Below are 23,804 nucleotides of genomic sequence, written 5' to 3'. Positions count from 1 at the left end.
TGAAACCTACTGCCAGAGGCACAGCCTTGAGCTGCTTTTATGTCATGCTGTAGGACTCCGTGCAAAATTTGAAGCAAAACAGAAAATCTGGTGTTTGAGCACTTAGTATAATCAAAAGCCACGCTGTGATGCAATCAATCCCTTCTCCTCTGACCCCACAGCAAACCACGGAGTGCAATAGGGGCAGGAAAGCACACAGTCGGGAAGCAGCAGTGCAGCTTTGGAAGCGTTTTCATTTCTCTCTCCCAGCGATTTTCTTCCAACCCCGAAACATCTGTCTCTGCCTCCAGCCACATGCAAGTGCACCGAAAGAGTTTTGTTCCAAGCCTAATGAGTAATTTCATGGTCTTGGAATTGGAGGCAGGGGGAGGGGGCTGGCACAGCAGCCGGAGTCATGTGCTCTACAAGGAGCTCTGCCGATGTCAAATCGCAGCCCGATGACTTTTATTTTTATTGCAGCCCACCAAGCTTCCCTTTAAAGTGTGCTGCTGGAGTTGCTGGTGATCTGTGCAGGAACAGCTCCGACCCGGGCTGCTGCGTTCCAGGAGCTTCCTCACTTCTGGGCATAACAAGCAACATGGAAAATAATGACATCAGCGGACAGGAGGTGGGGGAGCTCAGCTGGGCGTCAGCTCTGCAGAGAGAGAGCACACATGAAGGCAGAAAACGCTTTGCCTGTCTTGCTTCTGGCTTCAGAGCAGCAGTAGAAGGAGGGATAAGGGAACAAACAACTCCAGGGAGATGTGTGATCACATCGCTTTGGGTGTCTGGCGGATGGCGCTGAGATGTGGTGATGCACGAGCTGTGAGAACAGACATGGAATGAGCTTTTGCAAGCTGTAGCTGGTCTCAGCAGCATTTAAAAAGCACAAACCCCAGCCTTCTGTTTGAGGACAGGGTTATCTGTAGAGAGACATAATCTGTACAGAGCACAGGAAACAGAAGGCAGATGTTGTCATATGTTTATCATATGTTTCCACCACAGGGTCTTCCTTTGGGACAGGCTTGCAGATCCCAGGCCCCGGAGCAGGACTTGCCCATCTCCTTGGACGCACCATGCTGTGTCTGTCTAGGGCAGAAGAATATACGGAGCTCTTCCTCCACCTGCCCATGTTCTCCTGATCTGAAGAGGAAGTTTATATTCACTCACTGTGACTCAGCTATAGAGCCTGACTCATTTTCACGCTGTTACTCATAGAAAGAGAAAGCCAAATGGCAACCAGTCTGTGCCTGTAGACACCTGTAATTCTCCAGCTTTCTGCTGTAAATCTCTAGATGAGTTGCTGTTTATCGGCACTAACACACTTATCTTGCTGAAGCTTTTAATACTTCCCTCCACAGAGGAAGACTGATTAGAAAATGAAGTTTTCTACCCCTAAAGCTAAGAGGAAGTGTGCTGAATCTCCATGGCTGCTTAGAGTTCCTGAAATGGGACTATTTCAAGCAGATACTTCACAGGGGTAGCAATGGGCTGGGATCAAATGGAGCAATAGTGGTTGCCAGCTCAGGCAGAACTGGGAACAGCTGCAGAGTTACTGGTGATCTGTCTCTTAAGGGTGCTCTGTGCTAGGAGATCCTGCTTCCAGCAACAATGGCTTGTGGATGACCAGAAATCTGTCTCACCAGCTCTCCCGGCTTCTGTCTCATGCCTTGACTCCCCGCTGTAATATAAAGACTAGAGCTGCTTGGGGTTTCTGCGGGCTGCCAGTCCTCAGAGGAAGGGACGGTATTTTACTTTGTGTAAGCCTTTGTTGCGCTGCCAGCTCCACAGTCTCTGCCCACCTGAAACCTGGCTGTTCCTCACCTGTGTGTATTCTGTTGGCTCATCAGGGTGCAGGGAAACACAGGGTCCTTCTCTCGCAGCATGATGAGTGGGTTATTCTGTGTTAAGAGACCGCAGGAGCATGTGTCAGATTTAAACTCACCCGAGATCTGCACAGGGTGGGATTAGCTGGGAGGTGGGAACCAGTGCCTGCCGCTACAGCTGGGCCAAACCCAGCCTTTCCCATTTCAGTCTTATTCCATGTAAAAACCACAGCGCAGCCCTTCCTGCACCGCACAGGGGAGCACAGTGCAAGGCTCCAGGTGGGTGGGCTGTGCAGAGGACAAGGAAGTATCCTGGGCCTGGAGCAGGGGCTGTGTTAGCGTTAAGGTGGTTTCCTCTGGGTTATAGGAAGCTGAGATTCAAGCCACTGGTCTGAGTTTTGCAGAGGTGGGTTTGCCCTCAAACTCGGCTCTGCCTTCTCAGCAGCCTGCTGCTGGGCGAGAGGCCACCCTGGGGTTCTGCTCCCTCACCATTCTCCTCGACCCCATCTAAAGAGCTTTGATCAGAATTCTTCTGCGGGCTCGAAGATGAAAAGCTGGGGTTTCAGTTATTCGCTGGTGGAAAAATATTGAATTGGAAAAATTCCTGCGTGGCCTTGGTATGCTTTCAGCTGGCATCTTGCCTGTCCCTCTCTGAAAATGTTGCTGGTTTTGAATGCAAGTGCTTCTTGTGAGGCTGGTTTCTTTGGTTGCAGTCCCTCACTTAGCTTTCTTTTTACCTTGAGCAGATGGCAGGATTTTGTCTCTTCTGATATGGCACTGAAGTGACCTTTGAGGGCTGCCTGCAAGTCCTGTTGCCCTTTGTGGGAGAGCATGGCTGTGAGAAGACTTGAGTTCTTGTAGCATTGAAGGAGCAGCCACTGGCCTGCTTGCTCCTGTCTGCTGTTAATACTCGCCACCGCCTCCAGCTCTGGCAGCCGTGTTTGCAAAAAGCTCTGCGGGCAGTGGAAGCAAGCTGGTTTCATCATGACAATGTAGTTATCCTTTTATGGGAAAATTCCCTCCAGGAGCCAACCCTCAATTACCTCCTGCTCCAGTGCCTTCTTGCTGGAGATGGCTTGTAACACAGCTGAGTTACACACACAGTAACTCAGCTGAGCACCTAGCCTCTCTGAAAAATACAGTAATTAAACTCTGCTGGCCTCCGTTGTTTGCTGAATGTAGAAATTTGGGGTCAAAACCCAAAGGTCTGTCTCGCCTCATCACGGCGTTTGTGCAGAATAGATCTGTGGACATTACATCTTCAACCCCTGATGCTGTTCCCATGGTATTAACGGCATCATATACACATACTGTGCTCTTCCCTAAAGAAGTTTGTTGCAATATTCAGGAGCTCTGGCTAGTACAAGACGGGTGATAATTAACCAATGCAAGTGTCTGCTAAATGCCAGGAAACTGGGGTAGGCAGTGGCTGCATTTCAATTTGCTGTTATTCACTGTGGGGAATGGGAGGGGTCCTCCAAGGGTCCTGGTTTGGAGGGCAGAAAATTCCCTCTATTCTGCTGACGCCTCATAGTCCACGGAGGTGATGTCTAACAGGGACAAGGCTGGTGCGGAGGTTGCCCTCTGCTTCTGTGGCAACAGGCAGAGCAGGGGCCTGCAGAGCTGTAGAGAACAGCCTGTGCTCTTTCTGTTCTATAGGAGTGGTGGCTTTGGCTGCAAGCCCCCGAATTTACATCTCTTGTGTTTAGCGCTGAAAATACTTTCATTCCGAACTAGCTGCTTACTAGAAGAACATGACACTCTTGAATGCAAACATCACAGAAATGAGACTGGGCTCCTCGAAGAAGTTCTAGGGACTGCTTCTTTTGACATCTCCAAGTTTGCTGAGATTGTCTGAGAAAATGGCATTTTTTCTCTCTGGGCAATGACAGACTCATTGAAAAAACTAACACTGTACCTGTACAGCTACTGTTGTCTGGAGCCAAAACAAATGGGCCACAGCCTGTGGCCTGACTGGATCATCTGAGAATGGAACGATGTTCCTTGGAGGAGCAGAGGAGCCTGGATCCCCGTGCCCCATTCGGAATGGAATGCAGAGGAATCCTGTTCTGTCTGCCTTGGTCACACTGAAAGAACTTCCCCATCTTCTCGGCCTTCCCAAGGTTTTGAATTTTCTTCCCCTATCTCTAGCACGGACAAAAAAAAAATCATTTCAAAACTTCTGTAATCAGACAGGAAGCAATCATGTGAACTCCATCAGAAGATGCAGTTTCATATTTTTACAAACTCTCAGGGTAAATCGCTTTAAAAATGTGAATCAACTAAAATGCTGAAACCACATTCTCATGTTGCAGAGCAAAACTGTCAACTTTTCTTGCACTTTTTTTAAACCAGGACACATCTGTAATCCTCTGTTAACAGTTTTGAGTTGCTGTTTATCCCTGAATATGTTTTGACAGAAAATTTCTCACCGGCAATTCCCGTGAGACCCTGATTCCACCCTTGGAAGTGAGTGGTTTTGAACCCCTCTGAACAGAAAATCAGACATGTGGCTGAGAACAATCCTGTCATCTGAATACATAACTATTGTTTGAACTGGTGACCTTTCAGAAGTTCCTTAGTTCTTGGCAGTCAGAAAAAAAGTGGAATTTATTTGCCTCACTCGGGAAATTCAGTCTATGCTATTGAAAATTCAGCGTTGCTCCAGAGAAAGAGCTGATGGGAGGCTCTGTTGCTTGGACAGGAAGGTTATCCACATGCTGGGGACAAGCACCGGAGACCGTAGGTTTGAAAGTCTATCTCCTGTGATCTCCCCTATGACATCTGGCCGTGTTTTTCTCTTTGCGCTTCATTTCCCCTTTGCCACCATTTCTTGCAAAGTCGTACAGTGCATGTGCTTTGCTGTCATGGTGATGTGGGCTAAACAAACCCGGAGTCTTTTGCCAGCATTTCAGAACTGACTTCTTGTTGGGAACAAAATAGCAGAGGAACTTGCAGTTTTGTTTGCACAGATCTTTGCTGAGTTAGTCATGCTGGCTTGCATATCTTGGACTTCTGGAGATCATCTAGCGTTTTACTGATTTCCATCATAAATATCCCGGTGTGTGATGGTGTGCTAGATAAATGCATCTAAAACTGATTCGCATTTCTCCTTTAAGAAGCATTTCTTTCTGTGCAAGGCAGGTTTCTGCGGAAGGAAAAAATAATTTTCCTCCAAAATGACTTGACTTTTTTTGGGAGGTGGGAGGGAAAATATTAATAGAGTTCAAAACTTCACCGAGCATCTGAAACTATTTAGAGACCAAGGGGGAATTAAACATTGCAATAAGGGATAAGGGAAAACTAGCAACCAGCTTTCAAATATCCTCATTTCTGGATAAGACCCTGCTGTGTAGTTCTGAGGGGAAGGAGAGTTTGGATCTGTTTGTGTTGCCTGTATGTCACATCCTTACCCATGAATGGGAGGGAGGACTTAGCGTTACCTCCCTTGACCTTTTCTCTGGTCTCTTGCACTCTTTTACAGTCTCTGCTCCAGATGGCTTCGTCTTCTTTCCCACAACATCTCTAAAATACTTCAGGTTCTTATTTTAAATGAGCAAGACAGTAGATTTAACAGCTATTTGTAGCATTTGCACAGTAGGTCTGATCCACTTAGGGGCTAGGAATAATGGTTCTCTAAGTGTCCAAAGAAAGCAGGATTTGGGGATCCATTCCTATCCCAGCTAAGGGTTAGAAAAGTCATCAAAGGACAAATTCTCAGAATTGGGTTGTTTGGGGGTTTTTTTATTTGCTGTTTTTAGGAGCACTTCATCTGATCACCTGATGTTCAGGTCATCTAACGTTTGCTGAAAAATGTCATTAGTACACCAATTGAAAATAAAAGTATCTGCTGCAGGAGAATGGGTTTGGAGCCCAAGTCTTCAATGCTCTGTGCCTTTGCTTTCATTCTGCAGGGTAAGAAGCTCCACTCTCTTTCCTGGCCATGCTATGAGGCAGAATTAATTCATGGCCACAAAACACCTTCAAGTCATTGTATTGGAAGATACTGTAAAAGTACCACCAATAGTGTTGTTTGTCTAAAAAAATTTGAGGTAGTTCTAGCTTGGGTTCCCAGCATTTTTATTCCGTTCATTCATTTATTTTGAGCAAATAATTTTAAATTTCATTTCCTGACTTTGAAAAATGCCCATGTTCCAGATCGTAAACTTATCCCTCGTGGGGATGTAGAAACCAGCTCGTGCATCCCGACGAGGGTGAGGGGTAAGGAGGTTTTCTTGGCAACAGCACAACTAAAGCTTACAGACAGCTTCTATCAGCAGAGCACCGAGCTTTCTAGGAATTAGTTGTTCTGACAGAGAGGGAGTGTGAGATGGGAAAGTGGGGAGAGACGAGAACTGAAATCTGGAGAAGAGGAGAAAGCTGGGGAGAGCAGGCCAGGCTGAGAAGGTGTGAGCGGGGTCTGCAGGGGATTTTTAGGGCACTGCATTTATCATCCCACAGCTCCCCAGCAAGAGGGAAAAACAGGGTTAAAGACTGAAATAGCCTGTGGGGTTTATTTGCCCCTGAGCCCGGTTGCTGACACTTCTCCCAGTGTCCTGTGGAAACCACACGGCTGGGAAGGACCTCAGGGAAGTTCCATCCAGCTTTTCCTGCAGAAGAGGATGAGATATACCTATCTTCCCTACATATCTGCTCTTAAAAAATCCCAGTGATGGAGGTGCCCCTGGTCTTGGAAGACTTTTCTAAATAGGGTCTTCAAGCTTTTTTTTTCTTTTTTCTGCAAACTAAGCCAACTTAGTTTTTTTTCCCCTTTACCCAATCGATGCAATAAGCTGCTGACAGCCATCTCTCCTGTAATAACTTCTTACAAACGGCATTTGGCAATATTTTTCTTTTTGTTTTTTCCCCCTACAGGTGTGAATACACGTGTTACACGTATTATCTTCAGTAAAGCCGCACTAAGGTAAGATTCCTTCACCATTTCCTCTTACGTCGTGTTTTACCACCTCTGAACTGCCAAGCCGGGCTAGCGCAGGCAGAGGAGACTCACGCTGAGCCTCCAGCTGCTCTCGGAAGTGAATCTGGTGGGACTGGGTCTCTGAAATCCAGAAGGGGATGGAAAATCAATGGCTGAAAGTACCTCGCGTTGACCTCGCGGGACAGCAGGCTTGCTGCTGAGAACCAAATCGTTAATGTAACATCACAGGGGTGGTTGTCACAGGGATATTGTGGGCGGCTTAGCCGTGAGGTAAGGCGCTAGAAGAACACGGTGACTAAGTTTCCTGGAATAAATAAAGCCCTGGCTTTCTGAAGTATTTGAACTTGCAGAGCATAACAAAATGGGGATCTCCAGTCTCTAAACTCAGTGGCTATCTTCTGTGCCTGCAAAATTTCCAAGTCTTAAGCTGGAAAGGGGCAATCTTGGAGAGCTTCACTGTTGATGACTCATATTTAAGATAAACCACATATTTTTTAGTAGCAATAATTAGTCATCCGAGTAGACTAGCCAATGGTGTAGTAAACCTCTTGGCACCCTGGGACTAGACAAGCTCTTTCTGCTCTTTTTCAGTCGCAAATCACTGAGTTCTGTGGGATCACTGAATAGAAACTAGGACCTACATTTTCTGTTTCAGATTACATGACAACATCATCTCTTTGAAGCAGTAACCCATGGCTATCCATTGAATTAAAAGCAGTCAGGCAGATATTTCATATGCCAACACCATGTATTTTCTTTTGTGTTTTTTTAAACCACATTTCACATAGTGCCAGACTTAGCACCATCAATTTAAGGCCAAAATGTGATGTGCTGTCTGTTTTCTTAGTGCAAGAGAAAGAGAGTGCCTTTCTCTACAGTGTATCTGAAGAAACCAACTCTGTGTCTTGGAGATTCCTTTGAGGAACATCCCCCTTCCCAGCAAGGGGTTAGAGGGTTTGTTAAGCACATGTTTTTTATCCAAATGAAGCCAAGCTTGTGCAATAGGATAGCGCAGATACTTGCACTCATTTCCCTGCTTCCTCATAACTTTTGAACCTCCTGACCAGTTTCTACCCAGTTTTCGCAGAAAGGAAGCAGTCACTACGATACCAGCTTCTTCTCTTCCTGTAGCTTACTGGCATGTGGGCAGAGGAATGAGGCTGTGGTGTTGCTCACCACCAAGGTGACAACTGCTGAGTGAGCTCCATGTTTTGTAGACACCAGAGAGTCCACGAGAAGATGTTAAGGGCAGCTCAGACAGCGTTGCTGGACACCGCCGTTGGTGAGGTCAGCAAGGAGGATGCTTCCCACTGCTTTCCAGCAGGAGTGGGAGCAGGTCTTGGTCTTGGCCATGCTTTCTGGCCGAGGCAGCCAAGCTGACGGGCCTGGGCGGACTCAGGAACTGCACGGCTCCAGCTCTGTGCCAACCACAGCCCCCAGTGCTTCTCCTTCCTCTGGGTTTGTGGTTAGCTCAGCATCGAGCTCACCCCAGCCTGACCACAGCCCGTGCAACGTGCCCTCCTCCAGAGCAAAGCCTCCGTGGGCCTGTCCCGGTGGCTCCTCTTTGCTCCTGTTTAGGACAAACGGCTCTTAGACAGCTGATACTTAAAAAGGGGGTTTATTGCCAAATCTAAAAGCTCTTTACAAGCAGGAGACAAAGCGCTGCCTTTCCATGGCTGTAGCAGCTGCTTTTCAGATAGTCATCCACGTTCACTTGCTTGCAAACTCACTTCCTTCCTGTCACAGACCTGGTGGCACAGCCCGAAACACAGACTCACACCCCAGCGCTCTATGCCCAGAGGGTTTTCAGGCATGAAAAAAACCAGCCTCAGTGCAGCCAGAAATTAGATGGAAGTTTAAGTGTAAGTTTAAAGGAAGATTCCTTTTTAAAAGTGCGTGGTGGCAAAATGTACACTGAAGACAGGAGTTGCCACCTGAGGTCAGAGCAGACCAGGATCCTGTCTCTGACTCCTACCAGGACTACCATTTTCAGAGGAGCGTGTAAAAACACCCCAGAAGGCAGTTTCCAGCCTGAGGCAGGGCCTAGCTCATGTCCAGAACGAGAAGGGCAAGTGGGAAAACTGCAAAAGGAACATGATGCGTTGTTTCCTGTGAAGTTCAGGTACCTCAGGCTCATGGCAAGGCGAGACATTTTAGGAAATCAGAAAAATCGGTTAAAACTGAAGAGCCTCTAACATAGAGTTTTCAGCAGTAGAGTTACTGGGTGCTACAGAGATTCCACTTAAGTTATACCTATTTACAAGACATAATACAAATCTAGCAAGTTCTGTTAGTACAGCAAATACAGTAATTAGCTGTAGCTTGTAAAATGATTTAACTTGCCCATTTCCTAACAGATATGGGGGTTTTTATCTGGTAAGATTCCTACAGATGGGTATTCAGTAAAATGTCAGACACTTATTCATTAGAATATTCAGTATAATATAAAAATATACAGTAAATATAAGCACATCCTGTAGGTTTGGCTGGAACAGATAGGGCTGTCTGGGTATTTTCATCAGCACTTTGCCAGCTGGGTATCCACAGAACACACCGCCGCCAAAAAAAACACCTGCGAGAGCAAAAGCATTTGTATATAAACCAGGGGATTGAGCTATCCCATAAGCTGTTTTCATTCTCCTGAGTTTTCAGTTCCAGATTTTGATTTGCCCATCCTGGAGTTTAGGACTGGCTTCAGCTTTGGGAGATGAACCTGTAGGCGGAGTGTGCCCCGGGTTGTGCATATTCCTGTTGGTGTGAACTGCTTCTTCCCCATCTCATTTTATCTCTTGCTGTAGACCTGCAGCTTGTCAAAAGCCTGCCTGCTCTCTGAGGCTGATATCCCTCGACTTCCAGTGCGCACCAGGTTCTGACAGCTCACATTCATACCACACAGTGTTCGGTAAACAAAAGTGCACATGCAGAAAAAATACATTTGGATAGCAGATAGGCACTGAATATTGTCTGTGTTATTAGCCCTTGTCCTAAGTATGTCTGGAAAGGCAAATAAGACCCACGGCTCACATTGAATCTACAGCAGCAAAAGACACAGATCCGGAGTTTGCCCCAGGCTGCGTGCCTTGGAGTGGGCTTGGGACGGAGGAACCTTTTTGTCTCAAAGCTAAGCTTTTTGGCACCTGCGCCCTGAGTGTTTGCCCGTGTAGAACTTTCCACGTTACAGAGTAACAGACAAGTGAATTCCCCACAAAAGAGAGTAACAGACAAGTGAATTCCCATGTGATGTCTGTGGCTGTCTCGAGAGGGGGACAGACCACTGAAATCAAGGCTGCTTGAATCAAAAGAGGCAGAAGTATCAGTTCTAGTCACTACTGGTCTTGCTGGCTCCCAGGGGTGAAAAACAGGACATTTGGGAGCCCAAAGCCAACATTTCTGTGCTCAGACCTGAAGTGTCAGCTGCCTAGCCTGAGAAGAGGCTCAGAATAAGCTTTACTGGGCTGCTGTTATGGGGGATGTTTGCAGCCCATTGCAGCCTTGTGGAAAATGGGAAGTTATAAAAGAAAGAACAGAAGGAAAAGAAATGGGCGAGCTAAGAGTGCAGTGCTGGCAAATGAAAGAAAACAGCTTAGGGAGTATGTCACTCCTGAAAACCAGACTGGGAAGATCACCCTTCTCTGTGCTTCCAGGATCTGGCTCAAGCAAAGGAGAGAAGCCCTTTGGGCTGTCATATAATTCTCCTCAGAGCAACAATAGAGACCAGGGGAGGGGACCCAGCTCAGGCACGGGCTATACAGCAGCGGAGCAAAGACATGACTTTACCACAGCTGTAATCACTAAACACCATGGGAACTGCGGTTGTTTTCAGTAGGTGGGGCAGGGGAGCTGTGGGAATTGTGCCGGAACCTCCCGCAATACCTTCCTCGGACCCTTCTGCGTTTTTACTTTCATAGACTTCAGCCACCGGGACCAGCCCCGAAGTTGTGCATGCAAAGTGTCTTTCCCTCCAGTCAACAGACGTCTGTGCCAAACCGTGGCTCTCAGGCTAGCCAGGGCACAGCAGGTAGAAACATGTTAAATAGGAAGAGGGATCTCATCCAGACCCGCTGCCTCATGTGCATGCTCCTGTCAGTTAACATTGCAGGACAACACAGACAGTGAGCCTGCACCCAAGGGAACACACAGCCCTACAGCTTCTTAATCACAGCTCTCCTGGGAAGCTCCTGGAGATCTCCTGGACACAAGTTCTCCTGGCTAATTGCTCCCAACGACTCTGAGAAGATCAGAGTTACCAGACAGGGATGGTCCTCAATAATCAATGTGTTGTGCTCCCGGAAGACACTCCTTCAAAAGCCAAGTGTAAGCTGCTCTTCGCCTCAATTTGTCTACTAATGAAACAGGAACAATTAATATTTGTCTGGCAATGACGCATTGAGACTTGAGTTCACTTATGGACACCTAAAGCTCTGTGGAGCCGGACTCAGAAGGGTGCCCTCCCACAGCTGCTCCAGATCTGAGGACACTACTTGTAATCAGGAGTTGGCCAGTTCTGTTTGCCTCTGTGTGAGGTCACTTTTTTAACTGTGGATGTGGGTTGTATGAGTATTTTTGGAGAAGATTAAACCATTTATCTTTACATTCCTAGATGTCACTGGGCCAGGTGGTCTGGGAAACCTTGCCAGCAAGTGAACAAACACTGACTACCTTTATCCTTACATGATTTAACTGGGAAAACCAGGTAGGTGCCAGTTCAATCTGGTATCTGCTTGCCTGTAAATACAGATAGACAGGGGGTTTTGCTGGAATAGTCATTCCGCTCCTTTCAAAAATCTGGCTTCATTTGATTACCAGGAATTTTAAAGGCCTGATCCATTGAAAAGACTTTGGACAGAGTCCTTAGAGAGCATTCACATTTTTAAAACCATTTGATGTCCCGCAACCTTCTGCTGTGCTAAGAGGATTAGAACTGGACCGGTACGCGTACAACACGAAGAAACAGAGAAAGATGCTACAACTGAAAGCTCAATTCTGTCCCATAAGCGTGGTGTGTGCACAGCAAAACACCACCTTTTAAACACTGGCCTAGCAATGGCACAAATCATAAATGGCAAACGTTTAGCTTTGAGAAATAAGTCTCTTGGAAGAATATGTCAGGGAGCACTTCTCCTGTAAAGAGTCACTAGATCCTTTTGCTTTTCTTTCTGTTTCTGTGTCGCTTCTTTTTTCAGTTCTCCAAGGCCTTTAATTTCTTGCAAAACTTGCGTGGCTTGCCGAAGTTGTTCTACTGCCTCATTGAGCAATGTCTCTGCCATCACTGGGGGTCCGTTCCCCTCCTGGGCCTGTTCCAGCCCTTCGCGTAAAACCTTCTGCAGAAGTTTTTCTGCCTTTTCCCTTTCATTAGAAACTTTCTCCTCCATTTCAGCTAAGCAGTGGCGGGAATCCTTGGGGAAACCTTGGTTTGGAAGTGCTCTCTGTGCATTTCTGGAATCAGACAGCAAGTCTCCCAGAGAAGAACTGCGAAGTTTGAGAACTGAAGCGCTTTCTACAGATGCTTTCTTCTCAATAGTTGCTTTTACGCTCTCATGGCCTGTTTCTGCAGCTAAGGAAGTCTCTGTCTCTTCTGCTGAAGTCTGCTCTTCCTTCTTGGCAGAGGTTCTCCCATTTCCTTCTCCATTTTCAACGGCTGGGGATGTGAACTCTGCTTCCTCACTGGCTCCGATCCCGTTCACTGGGGGCTTGGAGCTGCCAGACTCCAGGTCTTCCCAGCCCCCAGCTTCCAGGTCACCATGGCTGGAGTTCCCTGTGGCTAGTATTTTTTCTGACAGAACCTTAGGAGGAACAGGAGGCTTTGTAACATCTGCAGCAGCAATCTCAGCAAGGTTGTCTTTGCTACTACCTCGTGATGATTTCAAGTCTTCTGTGTTTTTAGGCACAGAGACTGGTTGGTCCCAAGCTACTTTCAGCTTGTCTGGCACATTCTTAGGAAGAGGAACTGGAGCTTTTGCTATGCCCCTGTTGCTGACCTCAATGAGGTTCTCTTTGTTCTCCTCACTTGCTGTTTGGGAACCTTCCACATTCTCCTCTGGGCTTACAGAGTCTTCTTCCTTGGCATTTACGTTGTCCTTTGATTCTACGCCTTCCTTAAGCTTCTGATCTGGCGGCAACAGAGGAGACGGAGGTTTCTGATGTTCCTCATCAGGAACATTGTTCTCTGCATCTTTTGTGGCAGTGGGTTTTGTAGGTGGCATAGGTGGCTTTGGAGTTTCTTTCTGAGCTGGCGCATTGTCATGTTCGCTGATAGTGGAATCAAAAGTTGGCGGTCCGCTATCTACTATATCCAGATCTAGTCGCAGGATCCCATCTGATGTAGACTTGGCAGCCTGAAATACGAGAGAATTTTTTCAATATCTATTCCATCATCAATCCTGTGCCCAGTACTTTAACTTTGAGTTAAAATGCAGGACCCTCTCAACCAGCATGGCAAGCGAGGGGTTGCTGCTTCGCACATCCACCCTGCTTATACTCAAACCTGAGAAAACTGGAAGGAGAATCTGATTCTATAGCTCAAGAGCAACGTGTGGAGCTTATGCTTCTTCCATGCGGCATCGCCCTGTGCTGCCCTCTTACAGCAGTAGCCAGCTCTACCGGCGTTTATCTGGTAAGTGAAACCCGACGTGATCTACTGTGCTAAAATGTCATGAGCTACAGTAAACACAGGTCTCAATCATTTCAGCCAGCAAAGGAAAAAGCTGTGTCAAGTCATGTACATTGCAGCGAATCTTGAAGGCATCAAGTGAAGTGCTTGCATCCCCCTGCACGGCCCCACTTTTTCTCCAGACCAACACCTTCTGTGAACACAGGAGCCTTTTGCTGCCAAGTTATTTTCTGCCTGATAGTGCAGCAACTTGCAGGAGAATATCAAAGGCAATAACCATAAGCAGTCGAGAATTAGGACAAAATCCTAGAACTTATTTGACTACTTCCCTTGAGAAAAATGTCTCAAAGCCTGTTCCACAATAACCTTGTTTCTTGGTTTTCCTGACAGTGCTAAGCGGTCAGCTCTGGCACGTTTTAATTCTTTATCCTGCAGTAGCTGGATCGCTCTACCCCTTTCATTGACAGTGTGCCTACCCTGCTTGCTGCTTTTGGGACTGTCATATTTTTACTTGAACATCTTGCCCAGGGATACTATTGTAATGCTGTTGCCTCCCGCTTGCTTCCTCCAACCCGATGTCATCCCTGTGTTACCAGGGCCAAGCCTCAGGTGGTTAAACCTCCTTCAAACCACAGGTTGTGTGCAAATCACTCGAGTAGGAGAGTCTTCCTAAAAAGGGTGGACTTAGTAAAGACATTGCAGCATGTAAGCTCAGTGCCCCGGAGGGAGAAGTGTGGTGACAGTTCCTGTGTGAGGGAACCCAAAACCACACGAAGGCGTAACTGCAGCCAGGAACAGACTCCTGCAGTGCAGAGACTTGAGTTAAAATCTCTCTTTGCCTTTCCAGCCCGTCAGAGAGACAGAGGCAAGCTCCATCCTGGCAGCTTGGCCCTGACCCGTCCTCGCCTGGCCTGCTTTGACGCCGAAAATCATCATTCATCCCATTTCCTTGACAATACTGCAGCCAGTAGTGGCGATACACATCTTTCTGCAGGCTCCATCCCCTCCCTTTCCCCTCATTCTTGCTTCTGAATCTGTAAGCTAGTTTCCCCTCAATTTGGCTGAGGGTAAGAGGCTTCATGGATATTAAGGTTGGAGGTATCTCATGAAAATAGCATGCTGAGCAGGGGAGAGAGGTCTTTCCAGTGCCTAGGGAAGGGCTTTCTACCTTATCAAACCCAGATTAGGCAGCAGAGAACCCACACTTCATTGCTGCTGTGACTTTTGTCATGTTTTCTTCTGCGGTTTTCTGGAGGAGTGGATGGGAATTTATGATTCATTCCCATACATTTCTCTAGAAGAGACACTCTCCCTCTATTTCTATGCAAAGTAAAAAGTCTTGGAGCATCTCAATTTCTGCACAAGGGTCATCTGAGTGCTGTGCAGACACATAAGTTAAGAGTCATGGAAGTCTGAAGACACAAGGTTTGCTATAAAACCTTCCTTGGTTGATATTAATGCTCTGCTAAAATATCAATCTATCTGTGGAAACTTTTTCATAAATCACAGGAATCAAACTTCAGTAAGAACCTCTCCTGTGGAAATGAACTGCAGGCTTATTTTGTGTTGCTTTTTCTATTATTTTTTTAAAAAGTCACAGATTCAGAAAATGAGTTAAGAGTAGATAGGCTAGTCCATAAAACTGCCTGGGAGAATAATGTATTCTGTTTCAGACCAAAGGAAGGGCTTGTAAGCTTGAAAGCTTGTCTGCTTTTTCCAGTTAGCTTAATAAAAATTACAACTTCTCCCCACAGTCCATGCAGTTCTTCTGCCTTTAGTCCACTGAGACTACAAAATCATCATTTCTTAGAAAATAAATATAGGAGCTTCACTCACTTCTGAATAAAGTGAAACTATAATGACTCTCAGCAGACGGGGAAGCAGCTCGTGAGTTACGGAAAGCTAAATATATCGTAACATGTTGGAGCAGCTACAGATCTGCAGGAACCTGGAGCTTTGTTAGAAAGGTGCTGGCACAGTCTTTCCCAGAGGAAGCTGTTTCCCTTGTCGGCTTTCTCTGGGCTCTGTTTTCCCTGGGGTTTTCCCTAGGGTTTTGCACCGAAGTGGAAGGAGCAGCTCTTGGTGATCCCAGGGTGGGTGCACTTACCTCCTTCAGGTGACTTCTCGTGGGTGGTCTCCGCCCGTGGGTCATTTTCACTCTGTCCCGAGTTACGTGGTCCAAGGAAAGACTCTCATCTACTTTCACCTTTAAAAGGGGGAAGAGGAGAGAAACAAAAAGGGAAGAGGGTGATTAATTTCTTAAGCTAAGTCTATCATGTTCTCAGTGTCACACAGGAAGGAATCCAGCACTAGGATGAATATTTCACCACTGCAGCCTTTGCCTCAGACCTTAGCTCCGGCCTGCAAAGCCCTGCGTGTATGTGATGGATATTTAACGTACGTGTCCAGTATGGAGTTGTGTTTCTCTAACAGACACACCAAAGCAAAGCATCCAATCTTCAGAGGTCTGCGATGGCCAACCTCCCTGCTACCTAAGGAGTGGGGAAGGAAGGACACAAGGCAGCTTTGTCCTCACTGCAGCCCGGCCTTGGACCGGCTCCTGGATGTGGCCGAGCACAGCGCCGAAATTGCTGTTGCCATCTCAGAGGTGAAAGCTCATTAATAACCGTGACCTGACGGTGAACTGTAGCGGTGGTGCTTCGTGATAGACCTTCCCTTCTACAGCTCTAATGACTGCAGGATGCTGAAGAGAAGGTGTGAGCAGTGACCTGGATTAATCGCAATTCTAGCTGAATTAACAAATTTATTTCCTGGAATCGGATGAGAAATCCACTGCCTCCTGCACGTGGGGAGGGAGGTCCCGGGCCCCTGGCAGGTATTTCTTTATGCTGGCTCTGTGACTGTGATGGCTGAGGGCTGGAGTTTGCTCCACACAGTTACCCACTGGCAACCAAGATGGTGAAACGTCAGCTGGTTTGCTGGTCTTTGTACCATGGGAAAGCTGGTGAGGGGGAAATGGGGATTTAAAGGGAAAAGTGGGTCCCAATCTCTGGCTGATATGGCAGAGTGATTTTACAGCTCTTTCAGAGGAGAACTGCTTAATCCCAGCCAGCTGAGGGCTTGACACGTTAGCTTGTGCCTGGCCTGTGTAGAGAAACGCTTTAAATCTGAGGTTTGATCCTTACTGGAATGAATGAGAATTAGAGGCTGGCTCCCTCTGAGAACCCGGATCCTTGTAAGGAGGATAACCCCAGGCCACAGGGGAAGGAGGTGACCTGAGATCCCACCTTGGGGCCACAGAGCAGGGTTGCCCTTCCAGGCAGCTCCAAGTGGCGTGGGGTCCCTCCAGCAAGGGCTGAGCAGCACTGCATTGCAGGACATCACATCTCCCACCCGCTGAAACAGGAGCGCAGACCTGTCTGCTAAGCTCTCTGCTGCTGGGGTTTATCTTCTCAGGCTGCTGCTGGTCCCAGCTGGTCCCTTTCATTCCACATGCTGCCTCCCACTTTGTGTAAGGGCCCAAGGAACAGCTACATGCCGCTGCCAGCAAACCGCTGACTCTGAGTGCCATTTGATTAGGCAAAAAAGGAGCACGTGCCAGCCTCTCCTCCTGCTTTTGCCCTCTGCTTGAATAAAAGCAAAGCCCAAGCTCTCAGAGATCACATCTCTAGAATGGTATCTGCAGAGCTGAGCCCTTTTCTCAGAACTTTTACTCATTGCTTTGCTTTCCTTCGCCAACCAGATCTTGCCGATTGCTTCATTCCCTCGTTACCCTGCCCATTTCTTTTGGTGTCATTCCCGTGACAGTGGTTTTGTGCACTTCCTTTCAGTTACTGAAACAACTGCAGAATAGGTGCTGCTCCTTTGGTTTAGTTCTGGGCTGATTTACAAGCTAACAGAGAGCAGGGCAAGGTCAGTCAAGCTCTAAGATGTGCAGTTTTCATCCTTCCCCCCGTGCAGCAGGATGGGAGGAGAATTTGGGAGCGCAGGTGCGCTGGGGCGCCAGCCGAGAGGCAGGCAGGTTTGGCCGGGGCCATGGAATAACTTTCCACCAGACCTCTCTCCAGACTGCAGGCGGAATAGCTGGTGGACTGAGTCACTTCAGATTTTTCCAGTCTTGAAGACCGGGCTATGTCCTAACCCAATACTTCCATCTCCAGGCTGCTTGGTGCTGAGGATCATGGCAGCGTGGAGAAGAGGAGTCTCTCCAGGCTGCAGCCCCAGCTCTACACAACTCATCACTGCAGCTGCTTCTCTGCACTAGCCGCTTCCATTGGGAGAGGGGAACACCCCTGCAGTCCCCAATCCCAAACCCACCGAAGCCACCACACCATCTGGTGCTGACTTGGTAAGCTCTTGTGTTCCTGTAGGCCTCCTGATGAGCTCTTAGCAGCACAGACCATCCCTCCGGCACACCTCGACCAGCTGCCCCTGCCTCCTCGAATCCAACCCTGGCCAGGAGGGAAAGGCAGCAAGATGCAGGATGGTGCAAAAGGGTTCTCTACATGTTCTGCCTTCTTGGGCTAGGAACTGAAGTGGCTAAAAGCCCCCAGCCTGCGGAGATGTGACCTGGTTTGCCTTGAATACCATCCCTCTCTTTCCTTTGACAATGGCTGGCATGCAGGAAGGACAGGGAGCACAAGGGCTCAGGCGAGTTCTGCTTTTAGCTAAAAAAGCAGTGGATGAGAACTGACACAGAAATACAGGACTTTGAAAACAATTTCTCTTACCTCATCAAATATTTTGTTTTTGCCTCTATTGATCCCTTCATTAAGAGCTTTTATCCATGATTCCTTTTCTTCCAAAGTTGGAGCTTGAAATTTGATATCATGAACCTGCAAGAGCAGAGAGACAATTTTGCCTTGTCAGGACCAGAGAGGTAGCTCTCTGCTCTCTGTGTATCACTTCAGTTTCTATAAAACATCAAGTTCCAGCCTGTGTTTAAACTACAGATTCCTTTGTACTTTGGCAAGTGCTTCACTTCTTGGCTCCCACGAGCAGGATTTTGTTCTGCTGAACAGCTTGTTGCTGTAGTTTTATTTTTGCAACTAGTAACTAAAGTAGTAAGAAAGTAAGAGTTTCTTCCTTCTGCAAAACACTCGGAATAGCTCTTAGAGCAGCAGCGAGTTGTACAGGGAATGGTCACACTGTGTAGAGAGAGTCAGACTGAAAGTCCAAAGCCATTTTGTTGGTTCTGATGAAATCAAGTACTTCATTGCCAACTTCCCCCCTGGCTGCAAGCAAAGGGAAGGCTGTGTGCAACGGGCTCTGCCTGCTTCCCAGTTTCTGTGGCTCTGCAGAACAGAACTGATACAGGAATCCAGTGCTCTGACCTTGGCCCAATTCAGCTGAGCACAGACGTGATGAGGCGGTAAGAGCAATGTAAGTGAAAAAATTAACGGTATCTTTTTGCTGTTTGCATATGAAGAAATACAGCAGAGAACACTACAGACACACACGCTCTGGGCTTTGAACAGCTGTGCTAAGACGGGCAGAGTCAGCCACACAAGAGGGAGCTGGTAAGAAGCGCAGGACACAACTACGGTGCGATGGGCTGATTGGATGGCCCGTCCTCCAGCCAGCCAGCTCTCCCCTTCCTCCAGTGCAGTCTCCTGGCTTTGCTCAGTGTTTCCAATATTCCAGAATCAGTGAACCACAGGATGTTCGGGGTTGGAAGGGACCTCTGAAGATCATCTAGTCCAACACCCCACCAGAGCAGGATCACCCAGAGTAGATGACACAGGAACACATCCAGGCGTGTTTTCAAAGTCTGGATCCAGAGATGGAGACTCCACAACCTCTCTGAGCAGCCTGTTCCAGCGCTCCATTACCCTCACAGTAAACTATGTCCTTATGTTTAGGTTGAACCTCCTGTTTTCCAGTTTTCAACCACCACCCCCTGTTTTTGACATCAGGAACAATAGGTAGGATATTATTTACATCGCTGCTGTGTTCTCTGAGCACCTCAAGAGGGTTTTGTAGCTTTGCCCCAAAGTACACTTCAGCTGAGAGGAATATCACTTTCACATTACAGGTGGCTCTTGTGCTAAAGAACATCAACAAAGTTGCTAAATCGGGCACTTAAAAATCAGACAATGCCAACCTTGCCGGGGCACTCCTAACTCAGCCTGCTGTGCATGTTCCTCCTAGGACCATCCCTAATGACAGGGGCGGCACTTCTTCTTGAGCTACTCCATCCCATGTTTTATCCTCGTGAGTCAGTGTGTCTTGCTGACTGCGCTCTGCTCAAGCTCTGCCCTGAAAAACAGAATTACTGATTCCTCCGACAATCTTTTCTTTGCTGCTTATCACTGCAATATCTGGGGGCTTCACAACTTGCTTTTCAGAGCAACTGAAATTATCCACGTCTTACAGGTGGGGAAGTGAGCTACAGAGAGGCTCATTCAAAACACATACTAGCGGGGTCCCGTTTGGAATAGTTTTTCTGGTATTTGACATCCTGTAGGTATTTTGCACATTTCCACTGCCTTCCAGAGCAGTTATAGCCCCAGCCTTTTGGTGAGTGAGCCCCCACATTCTGAAATCACAGCAGTGTCTATATAAAACTGGGACTATATCAAAAGAGGGTGACAAAGCTAACGGTGACTGACAGTCGAATGCTCTTAGCAGCTCCCTGTTTTGTTTATGGCACAACAAAGCAGCAACTGTTTCAGCAGCTTCTGAAGGTGCCATCAGAAATTCTGCAGAATCAGAAACTTGATCTTCTTACACCCACTCCTGCTGTTTCACTAGAAACCGACTGCTCTTCCCTTCTGCATTTATTCCTTTCTTCAGTGCTATGGCTTTACATCTGCGCATCACAGAGACCAAATCCCAGACCCTCGCAACCAGCATGGCAAGCAGGGAGTTAAGAAGTAATTTGGGGAAAAATTATTTATTTGATTAGTTTGCCCAGAAAGTGATGGGACCACACGTCTTCCTGAGAGCTCAGAGGAGAGGTCAGGGCCTGAACCACAGCCCTCTGGAAAAAGAGCCCTTTGTGTGGGGTGCAGAAGGGCCACGCTAACCAGGGAACCTAAAGGAAGGCAAGGCTCCAAAACAGAGCAACAGCCAGATTTTTAGTCCAAGCAGGCCTGGTTTTGTGTGTGCTTAAAAACTTTTTTTTTGTTTAGAAACGATTTTGCCCCAAAGCTTTGTGATTATAAAAGCTTATGAGAAAGCTCTACTTGTGAGCAGCTGAGCTGCTGCAATGCCTGGCAAAGACCTGGCAGCCTGCACCAGGGTTTAGAAATCTCCGTACATGTTGTTCAAGGGAAGGATTCCTTCCCCTTCTAATGCCACTTTCTGTGCCTCATTCTCAACAAAAAGCCTCCGGCCTCCAGGAGCTGTGACTGTGACTAAGCGCTGGTGTCAGCAACCCTGCGGCAGGACAGAGCGAAGCCTTAGGGGGATGGTTCATCATTAATGAGAAGCCGAGATGTCCCTCCGGCATGTGCAGCCCTCTGCCACGCAGTGTAACGCTCGCTGACCGCCGCAGCCACCAAACGGTGGGGAAAAGGGACTTGTCGAAAGATGCTCCCAAGGCAGCGGCAGAAAGAGCTCTCCAGTTTCCCGAAGGGCTGGGTGAGGGAAGACAAACAGCCCCTGTGCTGGGGCCAGGCTGATGCCGCTGCAGCCCTGCTCGCTGCCTGCCTGAGTCCCCGCGGCTGTGGCACACAGGGGCAGCCTTGAGGCTTGCAGCAGGTTCCTCTCAGTACGCCCCGTTATATTCAGCTGAAAACTTTTTACCCACAAAGAGCATGGAAGAGTTGGGATGCTAGGGCTTGGGATGCTGCCAAACAGAGTCTCTCTCTTGCCCTGCAGTCCCTTGCTTATCTGCAGCTTGTGTCCTCGGCCGCTACACTGCGGAGAGACTAACCTAAAGCAGAGTGGACACTCCCTGTAAAGCACACGGCTGTGGAGAAGAGGCAGGAAGATGCTGCAGGAGTTGGTCTCAGTCCTGCCTTCCAGTGTACACTAGTCTGAAACACCCAGGTCCTCTACAAACAAGAAACAAGTGATTTTCTCCTGTCTGTATTTTTACTCACTTGAGTACTCACAGATACCAGAGCATGCACCTCAGGTTGGAGACTCACCACCAAACATCAAGCAGGGTCTGTTCTCCAGCAGGAGAGTGTAGAGAGTCTGTGACACCACTACAAGTGGGCAGCAGGCAGGGTAACACATTTGCTCTCCTTCTTGCTAAGGCAGCTGAGACTGAGTCATGCCGTAAACAACAGGCTGGTGTGCCAGGAAAAGCTGTCATGGCCAAACCTAATGTGATAGCGGCCATTGTAAGCCATGAATACGGGCTACGCAATTTACTGTCAGTTAACTCAGAGTACAGCATGGCCAGTCAGCTCGTGCTGAATCACGGGCTGGATGTCACACAACAAGAGGCTCACACTCGGGTCACTGTCCGTGACGGCAGCGAGCACAGGCTCCCCAATTGCTTCACATCTTCACAGAGACATCAATCTCTGCAAGCAGTGGCAGTCTTACGGCGATGCTGAGCCTGCTTTCCAGGAAAGAGAAGTGTTCCTGGGGTCAGTCTGTGGTCCCTGCACTAAATGATTTAGCAGACAGGCTCTGCAGAACTGTGTAGCTGTAGTTTAAGACTTTTACCAGCACTAGCTCTTTGCTGAACGATTCTGCTAGATGCTGCTGATCAGCAGAGGTGAGCAACAGAAACCTGCGCTTGCTCTTCTGCTGTTTCAATGTTGGCTTCAGTTCAGCATGGCTGGGCTAAACAAGACTGTGAATGGCTTGTGAACGGCTGGTTTAGGTGTGGGGATTCCCTTCTGCTGACTTTTTGTACAGGGTGGTCATCTCCAGCAGAAGTCAGAGCAGAGCTGCATTAGTAACATCTTAAACTACCAAGAGTGCACCAGTCTTATCTGCGAGATGTGAAGTCATCTCCTGCCTTCTTCCACATTACTTGTGTCAGGCTAGATCATGGAGGGAGAAGTGGAAGCCAAGGGACTGTCAGTCAGGGGATTCTTGTGGGTTTCTGCAGCTGAACCGAGAGCTACCTCATCCAAACGCAGCAGCTCTGCCAAGCTGCAGACCCCAGGAGCAGACTCCTCCAAGCACAGGGCAAACGGGCCTCGCTATGACCTACTGCAGGCCCTGGTGAGGGCAGCTGCAATTACCTCCAAATTCAACCGGTGAAAAGACATGCAACGGAATTTTCCACTCCTGACCGCAGGTGTGGGGTTTGCACCTGGCCGTGCTAGGAAAGGAGGCACAAGGGGCTGCAGAGCTTGCTCATGGACTCTTTTCCTTACTACCGCCCTCTTTCTTCCCAGTCTTAAGACTTCTCTGCAGCTGAAGACTTTCAGACCTGCCAAATACCAGACTCGTGCCAATCTCCATCATTTGTAGGCATTTTGCACCAAGCACCATTTACACTGCTTTTTGCATCACAAGTACATTTTAAAGTCGCCAGGCCAAAGCTACTGTCCTTGCTTACAAGCTTAGCTCTCTGCATCCTACAGTTTTCATTGAATTCCTGTGGGTGGAACAAAGCACTTGAGATTTCTAAGCAGGAGGGGTCTTCTGCATGCTTCCAGCAGCACTTTGCTTCAGCTGCGCACCAGTGCAGGCAGGTGACATGCTCATATTGTCATAGCTTAACAAAAAATGTCATCCTTTTAAACAGGGCAAGCAGAATCTGGGGTGCACTCATCAAAGACCAGTATTTAGCAAGGGAGCTTAGTTTTTCAGGTGCAATTTTAGCTGCAGAATAGTTTTAACTGACTGATTCATGTGCCCCGCTCTCCAAGAATATCTCATCCAAGACTGAATGTGGGACTCCCTTGCAGCTAAACTCGGTTCCCTGTTTTCAACAGAGAAACTCCATGCACTGAAACAGAAATGGCCTTTCCCAGTTTGTTCCTAAGTCCTGCAAACTCACTGGCTTTCTGCATTCCCCAGTATTGTGCTCAGGAGAGGGGGCAAAAGAAAATCCTAGCAAGATCTGGCTTGGCAAGGCAGCTCATGGGGTGATATTAAACTGTGGATGGCAGCAAGACTCCCAAATGGAAAATGTTTTAGCTGATATATATCGCCACAGCTGCGATTTCAAAATAGAAGAAGGACAGTTGTGTACATTGGCCCCCTAATTGAAGCCTGTTCCAACATCTGCCAAAGTATGTTGTGTGTCAACACCCTCAGCAGATTCCCAGCCAAAAGGAGGGTGGGAGGGGAGCTACAAACAGGGAACTTTTCATTTATAAAAGCCCTTCCTTTCAGCAAAAGAGCCTTATAAAAAGTAGCCTCTATCTAGGTCTCCATTTAATCAGGGGCATGAAAACCAGGAGAGCTGTAAACTTGCCAGCATGCCAAAAGGATGAAGTTACCCTTGCAGGGCACAGTTTGGGCATATCTTTCTTCTAGCAAGAAACGAACGGTTTAGGAACAGGTCTCACAGTCTGTGTCGATTCACGCAGCAGTGCAGAGACATAGGCAGCTACTACACACTTTTCTC

At 47.8% G+C, this 23,804-nt stretch overlaps 1 protein-coding gene across 1 annotated transcript in view; it reads right to left on the bottom strand.

Annotated features, from left to right (window-relative positions):
- Positions 1-11,849: 11,849 nt before the first annotated feature.
- Positions 11,850-23,804, bottom strand: part of PLEKHO2 (pleckstrin homology domain containing, family O member 2) — a gene marked incomplete at its 5' end in the record, with an annotated part of 20,182 nt that continues 8,227 nt past the window's right edge. Inside the window, 3 exons of the mRNA XM_009866345.1 lie at positions 11,850-13,079; positions 15,462-15,560; positions 18,046-18,150. Coding sequence (XP_009864647.1) covers positions 11,850-13,079; positions 15,462-15,560; positions 18,046-18,150 — 1,434 coding nt within the window. The remainder of the gene's footprint in view (positions 13,080-15,461; positions 15,561-18,045; positions 18,151-23,804) is intronic.

This window comes from Apaloderma vittatum, unplaced genomic scaffold, assembly GCF_000703405.1.
Source record: "Apaloderma vittatum isolate BGI_N311 unplaced genomic scaffold, ASM70340v1 scaffold23423, whole genome shotgun sequence".
In the NCBI taxonomy this organism is placed as follows: Eukaryota; Metazoa; Chordata; class Aves; order Trogoniformes; family Trogonidae; genus Apaloderma; species Apaloderma vittatum.
Note: the sequence above shows the minus strand (reverse complement) of the source record. Positions and strands in the feature narration are given on the sequence as shown.